At 47.6% G+C, this 19,295-nt stretch overlaps 1 protein-coding gene across 1 annotated transcript; it reads left to right on the top strand.

Moving 5' to 3' along the window:
• The first annotated feature begins 10,101 nt into the window (after positions 1–10,101).
• Positions 10,102–18,995, top strand: LOC120685068 (putative disease resistance protein RGA3). Its single transcript, XM_039966910.1, has 4 exons — positions 10,102–10,365; positions 11,008–12,501; positions 13,804–14,623; positions 18,859–18,995. The coding sequence occupies exons 1-4, from the start codon at positions 10,102–10,104 to the stop codon at positions 18,993–18,995; spliced, it is 2,715 nt and encodes a 904-aa protein (XP_039822844.1).
• The last annotated feature ends 300 nt before the right edge of the window (positions 18,996–19,295 follow it).

The raw sequence follows: 19,295 nt of genomic DNA, 5'->3' as shown, positions 1-19,295 counted from the left end.
AAGATTCTGGCCAGAGAAGTCGTTGTTGAGAAGACTCCTGATGGGAAGCCGACTTTGAGGATTTTTGTGAATGCTCCTAAGCCCAATGGGCAAGCAAATTCATCTAGTCAGCCTGCTATCCAGGCGCGACCGGTCAGACCGGTGTCACCAACCGGTCAGACCGGGTCCAACGACCGGTCAGACCGGCCTAGGGAATAGCCCCGGACCATCAAGCCAAAGCGTCCGGAAGAGGGTACTTGGAAGACAAATGTGCCAAAGCTATAAGGAAGGCGTGCAAATCAGGGACCTACCTTTGGGCAGTTGCTGAACAAGTATACTAAGGCCATTCAACAAGATTGGCCATTAAAAAAGAGACCTCGCTCACCACCGCATCGAGGCAATGCTTCGCCTCCAAAGAAGGAATTTGTCAGGCGCAGGGGTGATCATCCACAGTTTCTTCCGCAAAAGGTATATGCTACTATGCCTTGGTCTCCGCCGGCGTCTAATGCGGTTAATCCGGTGTGGGAACATGAGGGGATTTGGCTCCAGTGCTTTCCAATGACATATCCACCACCATATCAGAGGAAGGAAAGATCCAGGACGCCAGTACACGACCAATTGGGGCCACACCAATCTGGTCCGGTGCCACAGCCCCAACCGGTCAGACCGGTCGTCTATGACCGGTTAGACCGGTCCCAGCAGAGGCCGGCGCAGTTTGCTTCTCCACGGATGGAATATCGCGTGAAGGAGAAGAAATCAGAGGTACAATCAGGGGTTACTCCAGAGAAGGCCAAAGGCGATACTATTGTCCAGATCGGCGAGATTAAGGTGGTTGTGCAAGACAAGGGTAAGGAGCCGATGGTGATTGATAAATCGGCTACTTCTTCTGCTCCTCCTGTCTAGAAGCCCTTTACTGCCAACAATCATGAGGCTAGTGGTAGCAAAGTGCTAGACAAATATCATCAACCCCGTTGGTGTCCCGAGGGGTTGACACATACTCAAAAGAGGAAGCTCCGATGCCTGCGCAATAAGGAAAAGAGAGAGCAGGAGGCAGAGAAGGCGAGGGATGAATACTTCATCAAATATAGACCCATGATCCCTCAAGGCAAAGTGTGGCAGGTCAAAACAGTTGACCAGCCTGCAGAAGGACCGGTCAAACCGACCCCAGTGACCGGTCAGATCGGTGTACCCGACCAATCAGACCGTCCTGAGTTACCGGTCAGACCGGTCTAGCCTAGTGCAGAGAGCGCAGCCGAATCAGTTGTACCTGCTTTGGATTCTCGTGTTGATGAGGTGGAGCCAGCTCCTTCAGCAAAGGAAGATGAAGAATTGGTGGATTACGAGGCATCTCCTGAGCGCAACAATTTGGAGGTCAATGTTGTGCATATATCTTCGGATTACCTCATAATTCCCGAAGAGGAGGTGGCTCATCTTCAGCTTGGGCCTCGTGATGCTGTGTTCCAGAAGCCCAAGGAATCGGATAACCACTTGAAGGCCCTATACATGAGGGGACACATCAATGGAAAGCCGATTTCTCGCATGTTAGTGGATGGTGAGGCAATTGTAAATCTTATGCCCTACTCATTGTATAAGAAGCTTGGCGGGAAGGACGAGGAGCTGATCAAGACCAATATGACGGTTAGCGGCTTGGGTGGAGGTGGTCCCATTGGCGCCAAAGGGGTTGCGTCCATGGAGTTGACCGTTGGAAGCAAGGCGCTCGCCATAGCTTTCTTCATCTCGGAGGTGCAAGGTAACTTCAGTTTAATACTTGGGCGTGATTGGATTCATGCCAATCAATGCATTCCATTTACCTTGCATCAATTTCTTATTCAGTGAATCGGCGATGAAGTTGAGATAGTACCTGGTGATACCTCTTCCTTCATTGCTATCGCCGATTCTAACTCTGTTGGTGCCAATGACAACATCAAGTGCTTATCGGGCTTGGATCTGTCCGATTATGAGCTTATCAGTTGCACCAAGGAAGGTTTCGTTCCCGCTACTCTGAAGCCGATGGAAAATTGGCTAAATCATTTAATGCTGTAAAGATGAGTCCAGCAGATGACTCAGGTGCAACCGGTCAGACTGGGTCCCACGACCGGTCAGACCGGTCCTCTTCGAATCGGCCACCAGAGCCGACCGATCAGACCGGTCTAACGCAGAGTGGCTCCAGCAGCGCATTGAGCACTACTGGGCGTGTACGAACGATATGTGTGAAACTATTAAAGAGTCAGAAGACATGGACAAGCTGGGCCAAGGTTTTACGTCGGTTGATCCTTTAGAAAAGGTATATCTAGGTGATGGTACTATTCCTAGGCCGACTTTTGTAAACAAGAATTTATCGGTTGAGTTTAAAGCCGATTTAATAAAGTTATTAAAAGAATACATCGATTATTTTGATTTGGAGTATTCTGAAATGCCGGGATTGAGTCGTGATCTTGTTGAGAATTGTTTGCCAATTAAAACTGGTTTTAAGCCTTATAAGCAACCGGCTAGACATTTCAATCCTAGTATTTATGACTGAATTAAAGAGGAGATTAATCGATTGTTAGATGCTGGTTTTATTCGGCCTTGTCGTTATGCAGATTGGATCTCTAATATTGTGCCCATTGAAAAGAAAGATTCGGGCAAGATTCGTGTTTGCATTGATTTTAGAGATCTCAATAAAGCTACTCCCAAAGATGAATATCCTATGCCTATAACTGATATGTTAATTAATGAAGCATCGGGACACCGTGTTATTAGTTTTCTTGATGGTAATGCGGGTTACAATCAAATATTTATGGCCGAGAAAGATACGTCTAAAATGGCCTTTGTATGTCCCGGATTTGTTGGTTTGTTTGAGTGGGTGGTTATGACTTTTGGTTTGAAGAATGCTAGTGCAACTTATCAAAGAGCTATGAATTTAATCTTCCATGATTTGCTTGGTGTCATCTTGGAAGTGTACATCGATGATATTGTTATTAAATTGGCCGGTCTAGATCATCATTTAGCCAATTTAAGACTTGCTCTTGAAAGGATGCGTCGGTATGGTTTAAAGATGAATCAACTCAAATGTGCTTTTAGAGTATCGGCTGGAAAGTTCCTTGGTTTCATTATTCATGAGAAGGGCATAGAGATTGATCCTAAGAGAATTGAAGCTATGAGAAAAGTTGAGGCTCCTACTTGCAAAAAGGATTTGCAAAAGTTTTTGGGCAAGGTAAATTACTTTAGAAGATTTATTTCTAATTTGTTCAGAAAGATTGATGCTTTTACTCCTATTCTTCGGTTAAAGAATGAAGCCGAATTTACTTGGGGGGCAAAACAGCAAGAGGCATTTGGGAAAATTAAATATTACTTGTCTTCGCCACTGGTTCTTAAAGCACCTAGGAGAGGTGTTCCATTTAAATTTTATATAGCGGCTGAAGATAAAGTTATTGGAGTTGTTTTGACTCAAGAGACCGAAGGCAAGGAGTATGTTGTTACCTACATAGGCCAACGACTTATTGATGCGGAAACAAAGTATACTTTTATTGAGAAGTTGTGCTTGTCTTTATATCATGCTGGTACTAAATTGTGATATTATCTACTATCTAGTACTTGCATAGTAGTGTGTCAAACCGATGTGATAAAACATATGTTACAAAAGCCGATTTTGAGTGGTAGAATCGGCAAGTGGGCATATCCTTTGATAGAGTATGATTTGGCTTGTGAACCTTTGAAATCTATGAAAGGCCAAACTGTAGCGGATTTCATTGTTGAGCATCGGATTAATGATGAGCATGATTTAGAAATCGGCCATATTTTTTGCACACCATTGAAGCTTTATTTTGATGGATCAGTTTGTGATGATGGGAGAGGAATTGATGCTGTCTGTATATCTCGAAAAGGTGCTGTTTTTGAGTCCTCAAACCGATTATAAGAGTATTGCACAACAACCAAATTGAGTATGAAGCATTATTATTTGGCTTGGAGATTTTACAATCTATGGGCATGAAGCATGTTGAAGCTTTTGGTGATTCGCTTCTCGTTGTGCAGTAAGTATCCAAGGTATGCCAATGTTATAATGGTTCATTAAATGCATATCTTGATAAGTGCCTCGACATTATTTCTTCTTTTGATGAGTTTGTTATAAAACATTTGCCAAGAGAAGAAAATGGACGGGCTAACACTCTAGCTCAGCAAGCATTTGGTTATAGTGTTGGAAGAGAAAAATTGAACATTAGAAAACCGATGCAGTTCAAAGCCGAGCTACAGGTTCTGGATGAACCGGTCCGACCGGTTAACGCGACCGGTCTGACCGCCCAGACCGGTCTGACCGGTCCAGAGATCATTTTGACCTCCCAGTCGGCAGGAAATACCGATTCGGCCGTGAAAAGGGCCGAAGATCAGGATTGGAGAGTTCCTATAATCTCCTATCTTAAAGATCCTGGTCGTGGTGCAGAGAGATATATTCGGCGTGCAGCGTTCAAATATATTTTAATTGATGATGAGCTTTATCGTCGAATTGCCGAAGATTTGCTTCTCAAGTGTTTGGATTCGGATCAGGCCAAAGTTGTTTTGGGTGAAGTTCATGAAGGCATTTGTGGAACTCATCAATCGGCTCCTAAAATGAAGTGGTTACTTAGGAGAACCGGTTTCTATTGGCTTTCCATGATTTTGGATTGTTTTAAGTATTATAAAGGGTGCAAAGAGTGTCAACCATTTGGAGATTTACAATTGGTACCCGCTGCATCATTGCACCCTATCATTAAACCATGGCCGTTCCGAGGTTGGGGATTGGATTTTATTGGACAAATTAATGCTTCATCTTCAAAGGGGCATCGCTTCGTGTTGGTTGCTACGGATTATTTCACTAAGTGGACCAAAGCAGTTCCTTTGAAGAATATGACACATAGAGAGGTGATTGAGTTTATAACTGAGCATATTATTCATAGATTTGGTATTCCTCAAACTTTGACTATGTATCAAGGTTCTTCATTCATATCAAAGGAGGTACGTGCTTTTATCGAATCTTACAAGATCAAATTGCTCAATTCATCTCCATATTATACTCAGGCCAATGGGCAGGCTGAGTCAAGTAATAAGATTTTGATCAAGCATATTAAGAAGAAAATAGAAGAGAATCCTAATCCGAAGCATTGTGGGCTCATTGTATATCTCGTCATGGTGCTACTAAGGTTACTCCTTTTGAACTTGTGTATGGTCAAGAGGCCGTTTTACCCATTGAGGTAAATCTGGACGCTTATAGATTAGCTAAACAAAATGATCTTTCCGCCATTGATTATTATAATTCAATTATGGATAATATTGATAAGATAACTGACAAGCGTATAGAGGCTTTAAAGGAGTTTGAAAGGGACAAGTTTCGGGTTGCTAGAGCTTACAACAAGAAGGTGAAAGTTAAATCTTTTCAGGTCAGAGATCTGGTTTGGAAGATAATATTACCTCTTGGGATGAAAAGCAATAAGTTTGGTAAATGGTCGCCAAACTGGGAGGGTCCATATAGAGTTGTTAAAGTTATCTTCGAAAATTTCTACATGATGGAGACGCTACAAGGAGATCGATTACCTAGAGCTATCAATGGGAAGTACTTGAAATTCTACCCCAGCGTATGACAAGATGCGTGAAGAAAAGATGGCCAATTTACGAAAATTGTCCTTAGCAGTGTTTTTTAAGCCCTAGTGTTGCATAGAATACTTCTGTTTTTGCTTTTTAGTTTGTAAACTCACTAAAAAGCAGGGGGGATATGTTGACAGTCAAAATTGGCACCTGCCGAGGCCGACCGGTCTGACCGGTCTGGTCTGTACAGTCCGAGTAGAATTAGGATTTTTGTAAAGAGTCTTTATGTAATCCTACTCATGAAGGGGTACGTCTTCTCCGGCCTATAAATATAAAGGCTAAAGTCGATTGAGATTATTCTCAATCGAATCAATTAAAATATCACATTACTTTTTGTCTTTCAAATCCTAGCTTTTTTCAACCCAAGATTGCTTTCTTCCTTCGTCTCTACGACGTTTAAAGACGTTCTGAGTGGCCTGCCGACCTCAGGACAACCCTACGTTCACGAGCTCCGATGGGGTCCCTCCCGAGCTCGTTGTTCTAGGTCTTTGCGAGCTCCCTACCTGCACCGGTCAGACCGGTCGGCGAAACCGGTCAGACCGGTCCGCCTAGGGTTTTCGCTGTGTTGATCGTTTTGACGATCGTCACGTGTTCTAGCACATTCAGGTGTGTTTGGCGCAATTCTGTGTCAACACACTGCCTGGGAAGGATGGGCATAGGTCCATGCAAACGAAGTTTCCAGCTACCCTCGACGGTCTCAACAAAGCATCGCAGCTTGTTAAGTTATTCAAGCGCCAAGGCCACGGGCGAGCAACTTGGGCTTGCATCCGTAGCATCGCCCCCACGGCCGACGGGGGCAACAACCCCATGCTGGTGAAGGTAGATGGCAAGGGCGAGCGGACATGGGTCCTCTATGGCTACTTGGCCACGGCATGGGACCTGGACATGCTTGACCCCGAGTCAAAGCAGAGTGTGACTGTAAAGAGCAGAAAGGAGCTCGATTTAGACTAGGAGAACCTGACCCTGTTAGAGCCGTGTATGTTACAGATAAATTGTGAATCCATAGGATGGCTGGTTCGGTTTGAGAAATTCATTGTTGAGTAATCAGTTTCGATTGATATGGAAGGCAATAATGGTTCTCTTCCATGTAAATTTTGATTTTTGGGTTGTGAAAGAGTCCATTACATTGCTACGAGCCAGCACTGTAGCATTGTATGACTACACAATTTTTTTACAGCAGCTAGAACTTTGTGCCTTATAGTACCCCATTCATACTGACTGCGTGGAAGCACAGGGCTTGTTTGTGCGAGGATTTAGTTTCAGTCCCAGTTGGTGTGAATCAGCTCATTTTATCTTTTTCATATAAAATGAAGGTTCCTAATCGCTGCTTACAAATCGTTTTCACCAAAATTGGAAGTCCCCAACTGCGGGTCGGTCCTGTCCCCAACTTTTTTTAAAAATATTTTATCTTCAGTTGCAATATTTTCATCCAGAAAGTTCACTACTACGTGCGGGGATGTAGAAAAAAAATAAAGAAAGAACAGCAGAAGCCACCAAAGCGGGCCTACGTGGGCTGCTGAGCCCATATGCCTTCTGCCCGCAGGAAAGTGTGAAACAGCTGCGGCGGCCGTTGCACGTGGTTAAATTACCATCTTGCCCCCCCCCAAATTCCAAATGCCTCCAATTCCAAACCATCGAGCACCTCACGTGCGCCCTCCTATGGCGGTGCCGTGGGTGATCCTGGGCCGCATCGCCGCCGCCTCCGCCGCGTGGAGCCGGGGGACGACGCCGAAGCTGACCCCGCCGACTTCTCTCTTGCGGTCACGCTGCCACCAGGGGTCGCTGTGCTCGCCACAGCCCGGAGCGCGCACCCCGACCCCGCACGGCCCGACAGGTACCCCTACATCCTCGCCACCGGCCCCGGGTGCCTGCTCTCTCGCTTCTCTGCCGCCCCGTTCCACGGGGTTGGCGCACGCCGGCGCGTGCATGGCAGGGCCATGGCGAGGCTGCGGCGGCGACGGGCACAAGCAGAGGTTTAGTGGTGGCGTGGCCAAAATGGCATGGACGCGGCGAGGTCTAAGGCGTGGTTGCGTGTGCGCACGCATGCTAAGCATGGCTGAAGCGCGACGGAACGGGACTGCGGCTTGGCGGAGCTGTGCGTGTGGTGCGATGTGCCCCCAGGGCGTTTGTGGATAGGCCACAACAAGGTCCGACGCTTACATGAGCGCGACGTCGCGCGCTGGAGCATGACAAGGGCACGTGGCGAGTCAAGGTGAGGTAGGGTTCGGGCAAACGAACCAAAAGGCATGGCCTTTGGGCTCGACATGGGCACGAACGCGTGCGTGCGAGCACCTAGGAAGCTAGGGCTCCGGTACGGCCGACGTCGTTGGATAGAACGGCGACGACAGGCTGCGGGGTTCAGGATCGCGGCTCATCGGGCTCCTGCACAAAAAACTAGGATAGGGAAGGCCTAGGGCTTGCTACGGGGGGGGGGGGGGGTCCTCGGTAGTGCTAGGCATCACGCCAGCAGCATAGGAGACGAGAGAGCGGCGGCGAGGTCCTACCTGCCAGCCAGGGGAGGACGAACATCAACGTCGTGGTGAGGCGGGGCCGAGGCGAGACGAGGCGGTGCGGTGCGGTGTAGGACGAACATCAACGCCGTGATCGGTGTTCAGGGCGCAGGCTTGGTGACGGTGCTCCTCCGGCAATGGCGTTCCGGCTCCTCCTCCTCCTCCTCCTTTCCTTGCTGGTGGCGGCGGATCAGGGGAAACCCCTCTAGGGTTTGGAGGCAGTGGCTAGGGGGGTTTATAGCAAGGCACTAGGGTTTGGGGCACGAACGCTGAGGATTGCCCGAGACGGCTCGGTGAGCGCGCGGGTGCACGTGGCGGCCATCCCGCGGCTGCGCGCTAGGATTTTCGGCGCGGCGCGCGCGCAGCGGGTCAAGGCGGGAGGCGCAGGTGTGCGAGGTGACATCATAGGGCGCGAACTCAGCCGTTTCATAGTTTTGGCATGGAGCGGAGGCTGAGAGCGGTGTTCGCGCAATGGAGAAGAGGAACAGAGGAAGGGGAAAGGTACTAGTAGGGTCCACTAGGCATCAAGCGACGGAAACGAAGAGGGGCGGAGCGGCGGTGTGAGCTGGCGGCGTCCGCATGCGCTAACGGGCCGGCGAGCGCGGGGTTGGGCCGGTACGCGTGAGCAGGCCGAGTGTGCAAGCAGCGGGTCAGGCTGTGGGGTTGCAGGCCAAGATAGCTAGCTGGGTTAGCCTGGGTTTTGGGTTTAGCTGGGCCTGGGTTGGACTGGGTTAGGGCAGGGCTTTGTTAGGGTTTGGGTTTGGATTTAATTTAAATGGTTCAATTCAAATTAAATGTCACTCAAGAGTTAGCATTTGAAATTAAATTGAGGGGCAAACCTCAATTTAATTTCCACACAAAATTTCAACCAAGAAATTTAAATCCAACTCGAATTCAAATAAACAGGGCATGTTAAAATCCAACTATTTTCACACTAGCAAAGTAACTTTCCTTAATTTAAATCAAAATTTTTATTTACTAGGAATTTAGAAATGTAGAATTCTTACTTAAGTGCATAAATTACAGCTCCACCATAATTTTTTTTTGAAATTCACATTTTTTTGAACTTTTTAACATTCCGAAAAAAAATCTGAAATGTTACACTGGCAGCCCCCTTTAGTCTCGGTTGGCTGACCCGGGACTAAAAGCTGGGGCATTTAGTCCCGGATCGGTAGTCCCGGTTAGGAAACCCGGACTAAAGGGGGTTTCTGTACTAGTGACAGAGGGAGTGGATGGCAAAGGCACAAAGTTTCTTGTCAAGTGGCATTGGATAGTGTTGCTTTCAGGCATGTGGCACCTTTAGAGCTATTATAAAAGTTCTCAATTCCCTACACACCACTAAAATAATTGTAGCTCCTACCAAGCCATCAACCCAACTTTGTCTGGACTCCGGTGCTCTTATCGTTCCAATCCGTCACGTTGACTCTCTGTTGGACAGAATGTTAAGATTAAAAGGATGGGAAAGTGCCCATTTTACCCCCACTATGTTTCGTGGAGCCATCGACCAAACCCAACTCCATTCCCCAACTCTTCCTCTTCTTCTCTCCTCCGGCCAGACCCCCTCCAGTCCTCCTCTACCCCTGTCTCGCACGCCAGCGGCCACCCCCCGTGCTCCTCTTCTTCTCCAACAGCAAAGCCGCGCCCCCTCTATCCTCTCTGCTCCATGCTCCTCTCTTCTCCCTGCTTCTTCCACCGCAAGACAAGCACCAGGATCCCCCTCCATTCTCAAATCATCCAGCCGCACCAGCAAGACAAGCACCCGCTCCCTTCTGCTATTCAGGCAAGAAGCTGGGCCACCTGTTCCCCTCCTTTTTCCACTCCAAGCCAACGACGAGAGCACCACCTGTTCCCCTCTGCTCCCCTTGCTCGAGCAGAGCAACACGACACTGACGGCCATGAGCCGGATGAGAAGAAGCATGCCGTCAACGCCAGAGTTGTACTATCTGTACAGGACCTGCTCGGCACGCCCGCACATCCACGCGGTAGCCGAGGAACCACATCTTGCCATCTCTCCATGACGAGCGGCGACGCGCGACTATGCCGAGGCAGGCCGCAGGCGAGGCCCCAGACACAGATGCACCGGCACCCACGCGGCATCACGGTGATGCGGCACCGGCAGGTCGTCGCGTCTACGGTGTGGAAGACCGTGGACGAGCTGCGTCCGTGGATGACGCCGCTGCCGAGGCTGCGCGACGGCGGACCTCCCGCATTCCGCACCACCACGGAAGCAGCGCGGCGCGGCTCCACACCGGGGGGTAGGGGAAGGCTGGGCAACTGGGTCAAGGATGACGCGAGGTGGGGAAGGCATAGCCGGCAGACGATGTTGCGATAGGAGATAGAGGCGGTCGCTGTAGGTCCAGCCAGGGTCCGGGATGGGGATTGACAGGTCGCCGCCAAGCTAGCCGGGGACGGGAAGGGAGAGGCCGTCGCCGTAGGACAAGCCGAGGAGGACTCCGAGGCCAAGTAGATCTCGAGCAAGAGTCGTCCTCGTGACCTCGTCGTCGGAGGGGACTACCTCTGCCCAGCGCAGCGCCTTGAACCGGCCGTCCAATGGGGGAAGAAAAAGGCCACCATGAGGGAGAGGGGCGTACATGAGAATTACTGAGGGAGAGGAACTTCTTTCATGGGAGAAGTTGCCAGCCAACAGTTACAAAATGACAAATAGACCTACTACATACAAGACAGCTCCAACACCCCCACCTGCTGTGTTTGGCCGAGATAACGATGTCAAAACAATAACAGGAATGCTTCGTGATACACCTGCCGCTGGTGAGCCAGGACCAAGTACGACTAAATGTTATTCAGTAGTTGCTATCCATGGCCTTCCAGGATCAGGGAAGACGACCCTTGCACAGTCTGTTTGTAAGGTGGAAAAGGAAGTTAAATATTTCAACATCATCGTGTGGTTCATCTTTCTCAGATTTTCACTGTGGAAGCTGTTACCTCTGAGATGTTTGAAGCAGCATCGGGTAAAGGGTGTAATAAGGTCCGGAATCTTGGCGTTCTGCAAAATGAACTAATGAAAGAGTTGAAGGGCAAAAAGTTCTTGTTGGTACTGGACGATTTTTGGAAAACGGATGTCACAATGCTAGATACGCTACTTGCTCCCTTGACAGCTGGGGATAGTGGAAGTAAAATACTGGTGACCACTCGTTTTGAAGATGTTGCAAAAGCACTGCTTGGTGCCCAGAACCTATTTCCAATTCCTGAAATTGAAGAGGACCAGTTCATCAAAATGTTCATGCATTATGCACTTGATGGTGCCAAAAATAGTGGCCAAGAATTTAGAGAACACGAAATTGTGGGGATAGAAATTGCTCAAAAGCTAAGAGGATCACCTATGGCAGCAAGGCTGGTTGCAGAACAGCTGAGGGGAAATCTCAATATTGATCATTGGACAATGACCCTGGACAGTGACTTGTTAAAAGATACCATGGGACCTATATGGTGGAGCTACCAACAACTTGAGGAGCATGTCAGGCAATGTTTCAGATATTGTATAATGTTTCCCAGAAGATATCAGTTGGAGCGAGAAGAGCTTGTTGACCTGTGGATGGCAGAAGGGTTTTTGGAGGCCGCTAGTGGAGCAAAAAATATGGAAAATATTGGTCATGCCTGCTTTGATGATTTATTGTCACGCTCATTTATTCAACCAAAAGAACACAGCAATGACATGAGATACTTCACAATTCATGATCTGTTCCATGACTTTTTGGAAGATTGGAGGCCAGATATTAATGTGAGTAGACATGTTGGAAGTGACTATTATAGAATAGAGGAAGGAATTGTGAGTGAAATTCCTGAACCTGATCAAGTTCGACATCTCTTTATTGAGTCCTACAATGAAATTGTGTTCCAAGAGCAGATTTTGAAGCTGAAGAACTTGCGAACTATATTTATGTCTGCTACCACAGAGACAATGTCTAAAAAAGATTTGGAACTTCTATTCAAGAGTTTAAGGAAGCTACGGGTGATTCATGTGTATTATAAAGATTATAAAGACAGAAAAGAGATCCCAAAAATTGGTGATCTGAAACATCTGCGCTATCTTAGTCTTTGGCCCGATGATGATGATTTTTATGAATGGACTCTGCGGCCATACGAATTTACCAAGCTTTACCATTTGCAGAAGTTTTATTGCTCAGCTCCTTGGGTTCTTCATCCGTCCTCCCATGAGGAAATGTGCAGCCTTGTCAATTTGCGGTACATGTCTGAACTCGATAAGTTCGAGATACCTAATATTGGGAGGTTGACTTTGCTCCGAACTCTGGGTGCCTTCACAGTGAGGAAAGCAAGTGGCTATGAGATACAACAGCTGGAGCGCCTGGACAACCTTCGTGGCACCCTGGAAATCAAGGGACTTGAAAATGTTAGAAGCAGGGAGGAAGCTCGACAGGCCAAGCTAGCTAAAAAGGTACATCTCAGAAAACTGAAACTGCAATGGCAAACTGATAACCAGAGCTCCGAGGAAAACAAGGATGTCCGAAAGTCAAAGAAACACCGTACGATCAGTTGTTTGGGAGATGGACCCTCAAGATCCACCAACCAGATTCCAGATCCACAGGAGGAAGTCCTGGAGGAACTCTGCCCACCATCCCTAACATCTGAGCTAGAAATCACAGGATACGGTGGATCGTCGTATCCAAGTTGGTTGTCGGAAGATCAGGGCAAATTAAAGAACCTGCAACATCTCCAGTTCTCGAGATGCAGTGCATCTGGTCCTCCCAGTAAGATTTGTACGTTGAATCTTCCTAGTCTTACAATTCTGGACTGCAGTTGGAGCTCATTGCCAGAGAACATGGAGTGCCTAGCATCGCTAGAGGAATTGTCCATATCCAAGTGTGAAAACATTCTGTTACTACCAAGGTTACCTATGTCCCTGAAGGTACTCAAAATTTGTAATTGGAAGGGAACAGACCCTTGCCCCTGGATTTGGGAATCCTTGGTTAATTTGTGCAAGCTTAGACTTTATTACGTTAGCTGGACCTCTTTACCTGAGAGCATGGAGTGCCTAGCATCATTAGAGGAAATGGAGATTAACCGTTGTCAAAACATGCTGTTACTACCAAGGTTACCTATGTCCCTGAAGGAACTCACAATTAACCGTTGGAAGGGAACAGACGTTAACCCCGGGAGTTGGGAATCCTTGGTTAATTTGTGCAAGCTTAGACTTTGTCACTGCAGCTGGACCTCTTTACCTGAAAACATGGAGCAGCTAACATCGCTCAAGGTATTGAATATCACGAACTGCACAAATATTCTGTCACTGCCTAGATTACCTCTGTCCATCAGGTTTCTTTACCTTGAGGGTTGGGATGAAACCCCCGGGGTTGGCGAACCTCTGCGTAACATTCCAAGCTGGCCTGAGAACATGGAGGATCTAACTTCGCTTTAGCAGGTTATCATGACGAACTGCAAAAATATCCACTCACTACCAAATTTGCCCAGGTCCCTAAAGGAATTTTACTTAACGGAGAAGATCTCATGCGGGATGACTGCTCGTGGCCAGCAGTCAGCATATAGGGCCGCTCTCTCGGCTTGGCTGGGTCTTAGTCGAGGTCCAGGCGTACTGGGTCTTAGTCGAGTCTGTTAGCTTCTTGTTTTTCTCATTCAGTTTGAGTCCAGCTCGTATCATCGCCAGAGTCTCAGAGTCTGCCTCAGAGTCCGGCCTCGAGGCCACGTTCTGTAACGCACTGTTACTATATTCAGAATACAGAGTCAGAAAACGCAGCACTTGCTGCACCAGAATACAGAGACAATGATGACTGAAAATGATTTGGGACTTCTGTTCAAGAGTTTAAGGAAGCTGCGGGTGGTTCATGTGTATTATAAAAAATATAAAGACAGCAAAGTGATCCCAAACTTTGGTGATCATCTGAAGCATCTGCGCTATCTTAGTCTTTATCCCTGTGATGATGACGATGATGATTATGATTATGATCTGACTCTGTCAGGGGATTTTACCAAGCTTTACCATTTGCAGATGTTTTATTGCTCACGTACTTGTGTTCTTCATCCATCCTCCAGTGAGGAAATGTGCAACCTTGTCAATTTGCGTTGCATGACCTTCCATGATGAAGAAATGTGCAACCTTGTCAACATACCTAATATTGGGAGGTTGACTTTGCTCCGAACTCTGGGTGGTGCCTTCACAGTGAGGAAAGCTAGTGGTTATGAGATACAACAGTTGGAGCAGCTGGACAAACTTTGTGGAACCCTGAAAATCAAGGGACTTGAAAATGTTAGAAGCAAGGAGGAAGCTCGACAGGCCAAGCTAGCTAAAAAGTTACATCTCAGAGAACTGATACTGCAATGGCAAACTGATAACCAGAGCTCCGAGGAGAACAAGGATGTCCAAAAGTCAAAGAAACACCGGATCAGCTGTTTGGGAGCTGGGCCTTCAACATCCACCAACCAGATTCCAGATCCACAGGAGAAAGTCCTGGAGGAACTCTGCCCACCATACCTAACATCAATGCTGAAAATCAAAGGATACGGTGGATCGTCGTATCCAAGTTGGCTGTCGGAAGATGAAGGCAAATTAAAGAACCTCCAATATCTCAAGTTCTTGAGATGCAGTGCATCTTGTCCTCCCAGTAAGATTTGTACGTTGAATCTTCATACTCTTATTATTGAGGACTGCAGTTGGAGCTCATTGCCAGGGAACATGGAGTGCCTAGCATCGCTAAATGTATTGTTCATATACAATTGTGAAAATATGTTGTTACTACCAAGGCTACCTGTGTCCTTGAAGGAAATCACAATTCACTATTGGAAGGGAACAGACCCTTGCCCCGAGATTTGGGTATCATTGGTTAAGTTGACCGAGCTTACACTTAATGACTGCAACTGGACCTCTTTACCTGAGAACATGGAGCGGCTAACATTGCTTAAGGTATTGGAGATCAGGAACTGCAAAAATATTCTGTCACTACCAAGGTTACCTATGTCCCTGAAGAAACTCCAAATTTTCGGTTGGAAGGGTACAGACGCTTGCCCCGGGAATTGGGAATCCTTGGTTAATTTGGAGTACCTTTCACTTCATGACGGCAGCTGGACATCTTTACCTGAGAAAATGGAGATGCTAACATCGCTCGATATATTGTCTATCACGAACTGCAAAAATATTATGTCATTACCAAGATTACCTCTGTCCATCAGGGGTCTTTATTGCATTAAAACCCCTGGGGTTGGCGAACCTCTGCGTAACATTCCAATCTGGCCTGAGAACATGGAGCATCTAACTTTGCTTGAGACATTGATGATTAGTGGCTACAAAAATATCCACCCACTACCAAATTTGCCTAGGTCCCTCGAGACATTTTCCGTTGACAACAAAAATCTCATGAAGGATAGTGAAGCCCTACTCCAGATGGCCGCGTCTACAAGCTCAGGATCCAACAGCACATGACTGCGCTCGTGTGGCCAGCAGTCAGCAGATAGGGCCGCATCGGCGGGACTAGGCGGACGCACGCGGCTAGGCCGCCGCGCCGCGGCCTCCGATCTGCCTTCTCCTGCCGCGGTGTCGACGTCCAGGCGTACTGGACGAGGTCGAGTCTGTTACTAGCTTCTTGTTTTTCTCATTCAGTTGAGTCTGCACATGGCTAGAGTCTGTTTTACTCGGTCCTGTGCTGTTGTTGCTCGACGCGCGCATTGTTCGCGCGGGAGCAGAGTCTGTCTTGCGCGGCGTGATCCGGACTTGTGGGATGGCACAAGGTGCAGAACGATCACGGCGCACCGCAGAGTCCGGCCTCGAGGCCACGTTCTGTAACGCACTGTTATATTCAGAATACAGAGTGAGAAAACGCAGCACTCGCTGCACCAAAATCCGTGTTCTCGTGTTGTGTTTAGCCTTCCGTTCGCCTGACTTTAATTTGAAACCTGTAGATATTCTGCCTGGCGTCGAGTTTCATCAGCTATCTAGTAGGTTTTGGTCCAAATGAACATTATTGTATATACCTATCAGAATCACTTCCATGCATGAACATATATATGGAACAACACGCAGCATGCTATTGAGTTACATAGAGAAACAAGCATGAAATTGATTACAGAGGAAAACGCTAGTGTGTCTAACTGTGTGTTGCAAAACTTTTTCGAGGATTTGGAATCAACCACACAGGGGTTGGCCAGTTGGACCAAAGCTGAGGGGTTGTGATTTCCTCGCTGCTGTTATCTTCCAAGTCAAATACACCAATGTCTCGGCGGTTATTCTTGAAACCTTTAGTGTAGCTATAGTCATCATCAGTGAAGTAGACATGATTTGCCTTCAGCTGTGGATATTTTTCAGCATGGAGGCAAAGTGATTGATTATGCCCAAGAAACAGCACGTTATGACCCAAGCCACTTATTTTCTCAATCTTTTTTGATGCAGGCTCCACTTCATAAACGGTGATCGCGGTGGTATGGGACACAACTTTGTCACGATCTAATTCCAGTTCTACATCTGAATCAGTTTCATCTTCGTCTTCTCCACGAGGTACTACATCAGACCTCCATATTTGCAGCATCTCACCACCTGAACCGTGAACAATGTAAATTCTCTCGCAATAAATGTCTTTCATCTTGTCCAAAAATACCATCTGTGTGACTGCAGGAGCACCAGGAGCTATCCGGTGGAACCGCTCGCCAGAGACAGCAGAAGCGCTGACGCCCTAGAGCCAGAGTGCAAAGAGAGGAGGGAGTGCAACACAGAGAAAGAAGAAGCGAGATCCGGAGAAATAGAGAGAAAGGAGAAGAGGAGATGGCTGGGCCGAGCCTCTACGAGAAGATGACCCGTTTGAGCCGGAATCATCACCGAGTGGCCTGTTTGCAAGTCTAACCCGAGCCTTGCACTGTGAAAGAATCGGGTGCTCAAGCCTAAGAGGGGGAGGGGGTGAATTAGGCACTAATAAAAAGTTAGACATATGGCTCCAACTAGTTTGCACAAAACTTAAACTAAAACATGCTATCTAGATGTGCAACTAGGTTGTTCTAGTGTGAAACCCCTATCCCAAAAGAGTTTAGCAATCTATAGCCTTTTCTATCAAGAAACTATCCTATTAAAGTAAAGGCACACAAATTGCTAGTATGAAATGCGGAAACTTAATGAGCGGGATAGGAGATAGCAAACTCTTGACGCGGGTATTTATCCCGTGGTTCGGTTAGCCACAAAGGCACACCTACATCCACGTTGTAGCACTCACTAAGAGTATTGCTACTTGGCCACCAAGTCTCTTCCGTGAACACAATCACGGTCACCTTTGCCCCGGGTTCCATTAAGGAGCTTCTCCACAAAGGATGGGGGTCTCCACGTCCCCCGCACAAAGTGTCGTCGCCGCTCCACACTAAGTCGGAGGGTCGATGACGTTGCCGGCGAGCTTCACAGCTCCAAGGGGCCGGTGCACCAAGCTCTTCTTTTGGTTCACTAGAGAACCACAGCACAAGGGCTCAAGACCTTGCAATTTCACTCACTAAGAGCTAATCCTTTACACAACACTCTCAAAGTGTACTAAGGGCTAAAGATATGAACACTAAGCTCTTGGATGGTTTGGAGTTGTTCTTTAGTGTGTATGTGACTTCCTTGAACTCCAGCAATCTTCAAATGGCCGGGGGATGCCATATTTATAGGCCTCCAAGTCGTGGAGCCATTGCTCCAACGGTCAGAAGAAATCTGCGTACCATCGGATGAACCGATGCCTCTGGCAGGGGTAGCGTCAGTTCATCCGGTCACTCTAAGACCCGAAGTAGCCGTTGAACTTCTGACTGCTGACACAGTGACCACCGGTTGAACCGATGCTTGCTCGTCGGTTAAACCGGTCACTCACAGCACTCAACTAGCCGTTGGCCCTCTTCTCTTCTGCTGACATCATTGCACCGATGGTATGCACCGATGCTTCACCGGTTCAATCGGTGCTGAAGACTTGGCTCTTGCGCGACTTACATCGTCTCTGGAACACAGTATGTCCAATGCACCGATGCCTCTCTTGACACCATCGGTTCATCCGGTGCTTCACTTGATGTCCAGAGGCGCACAGACTTGTGCCACTCAATAGGGCGTCGGATCTTCCGACAACTATCGGATGCACCGATGCTAGGGGCATCGGTTCTTCCGGTGCTATTGGTTTTGGTAGAACTCGTCCAATTCAGCGTTTCTTTGAGTGCCATGTTCGTTACACACTGGCCTGCTAACTCATGGAGCCGAGTTTGACCGAATCACTGCTTTCGGCCCAACTAACCCTAGAGCATAGCCAACTGTTTCCTATGTTGCCTGACCGTCCTGACTCGTGGGTCCCATCTGTCAATCTCGCCATGCGACTGACATGTGGCCCATAGAACCGTAGACCCGACCTGACGCACGGGTTTCTCCTAGCAGCCACTAAGTGTGACTGGCTAGTAGGGCCCACTAACCGCGGATCCCACATTGACCTCTTTGATCGTAGACCCTCGACCGTTGACCAAGTTAACGTTGTTGTTATAGTAGGGCCCACTACATGTCGCGATGATGTCGCGCTGACATCACCATGACAAGTGGCACGTCCAAAGGCTGTCACAAGTCACTGCTGTGATTTTCTATCTGCAATAACCGTTTATCAATTTCAGAAAAGGAATTAGCCTTAGGAAATTTACAATAAATTAACCGGACCCTTGAAAATTATGAAACTAGTTCCATATTTCTTCTAAAATCATGGTCTACCTGTTAGAGTAGGATTTGTCGCTATTTGGATCTTATTTTAGTATATTTGTGCATTTTTGCACTTTGCCCCTTGTGTTTACATGAAATTACAAATAGGTCCCTACGAGGAGTTGACCGATGTCCCGAACGACCAGAAGACCCAGGAGGACTTTCCCAACACCCAAGAGATCCAGAAGGATGTCCCAGACGATCAAAAGTCCCCGGAAGCTCATGAAGATTACGAGGAGTGTTAGGTTCACGCCCATCTCTAATTTTGGAAACCTATTAGGCATTGCATGCTAGTTATGCTCTTACTTTACTTACTGTTATATCGAACCTCCATAGCCTACTTGATTAGAGCATCTCCAAGAGTGCCCAATAAATCTCTCCGATAATCAGTTTTGGGCAAAAATTTGAAAAACAAAGGTCCAACAGTGCCCAATATCTGTTCCCAATTTTTTTCGCGTGCCCAATAAGAGAGCTATTGTGAGCCAAATTTGCTCTCCTCTTTGCACTCCCAATCCCTTCGTGAGAAAAAAAGGGCCACGTGGATG

The sequence above is a fragment of the Panicum virgatum genome, chromosome 8N (genome assembly GCF_016808335.1).
Source record: "Panicum virgatum strain AP13 chromosome 8N, P.virgatum_v5, whole genome shotgun sequence".
Lineage (NCBI taxonomy): Eukaryota > Viridiplantae > Streptophyta > Magnoliopsida > Poales > Poaceae > Panicum > Panicum virgatum.
Note: the sequence above shows the minus strand (reverse complement) of the source record. Positions and strands in the feature narration are given on the sequence as shown.

Coding starts and splice junctions, on each gene's coding strand:
- LOC120685068 (XM_039966910.1), top strand. CDS start 10,102: ATGACGAGCGGCGACGCGCGACTATGCCGAGGCAGGCCGCAGGCGAGG. Junction 10,366..11,007: donor GGGGAAGGCTGGGCAACTGG/GTCAAGGATGAC, acceptor CATCTTTCTCAG/ATTTTCACTGTGGAAGCTGT. Junction 14,624..18,858: donor TTGGCTGTCGGAAGATGAAG/GCAAATTAAAGA, acceptor AATTACAAATAG/GTCCCTACGAGGAGTTGACC.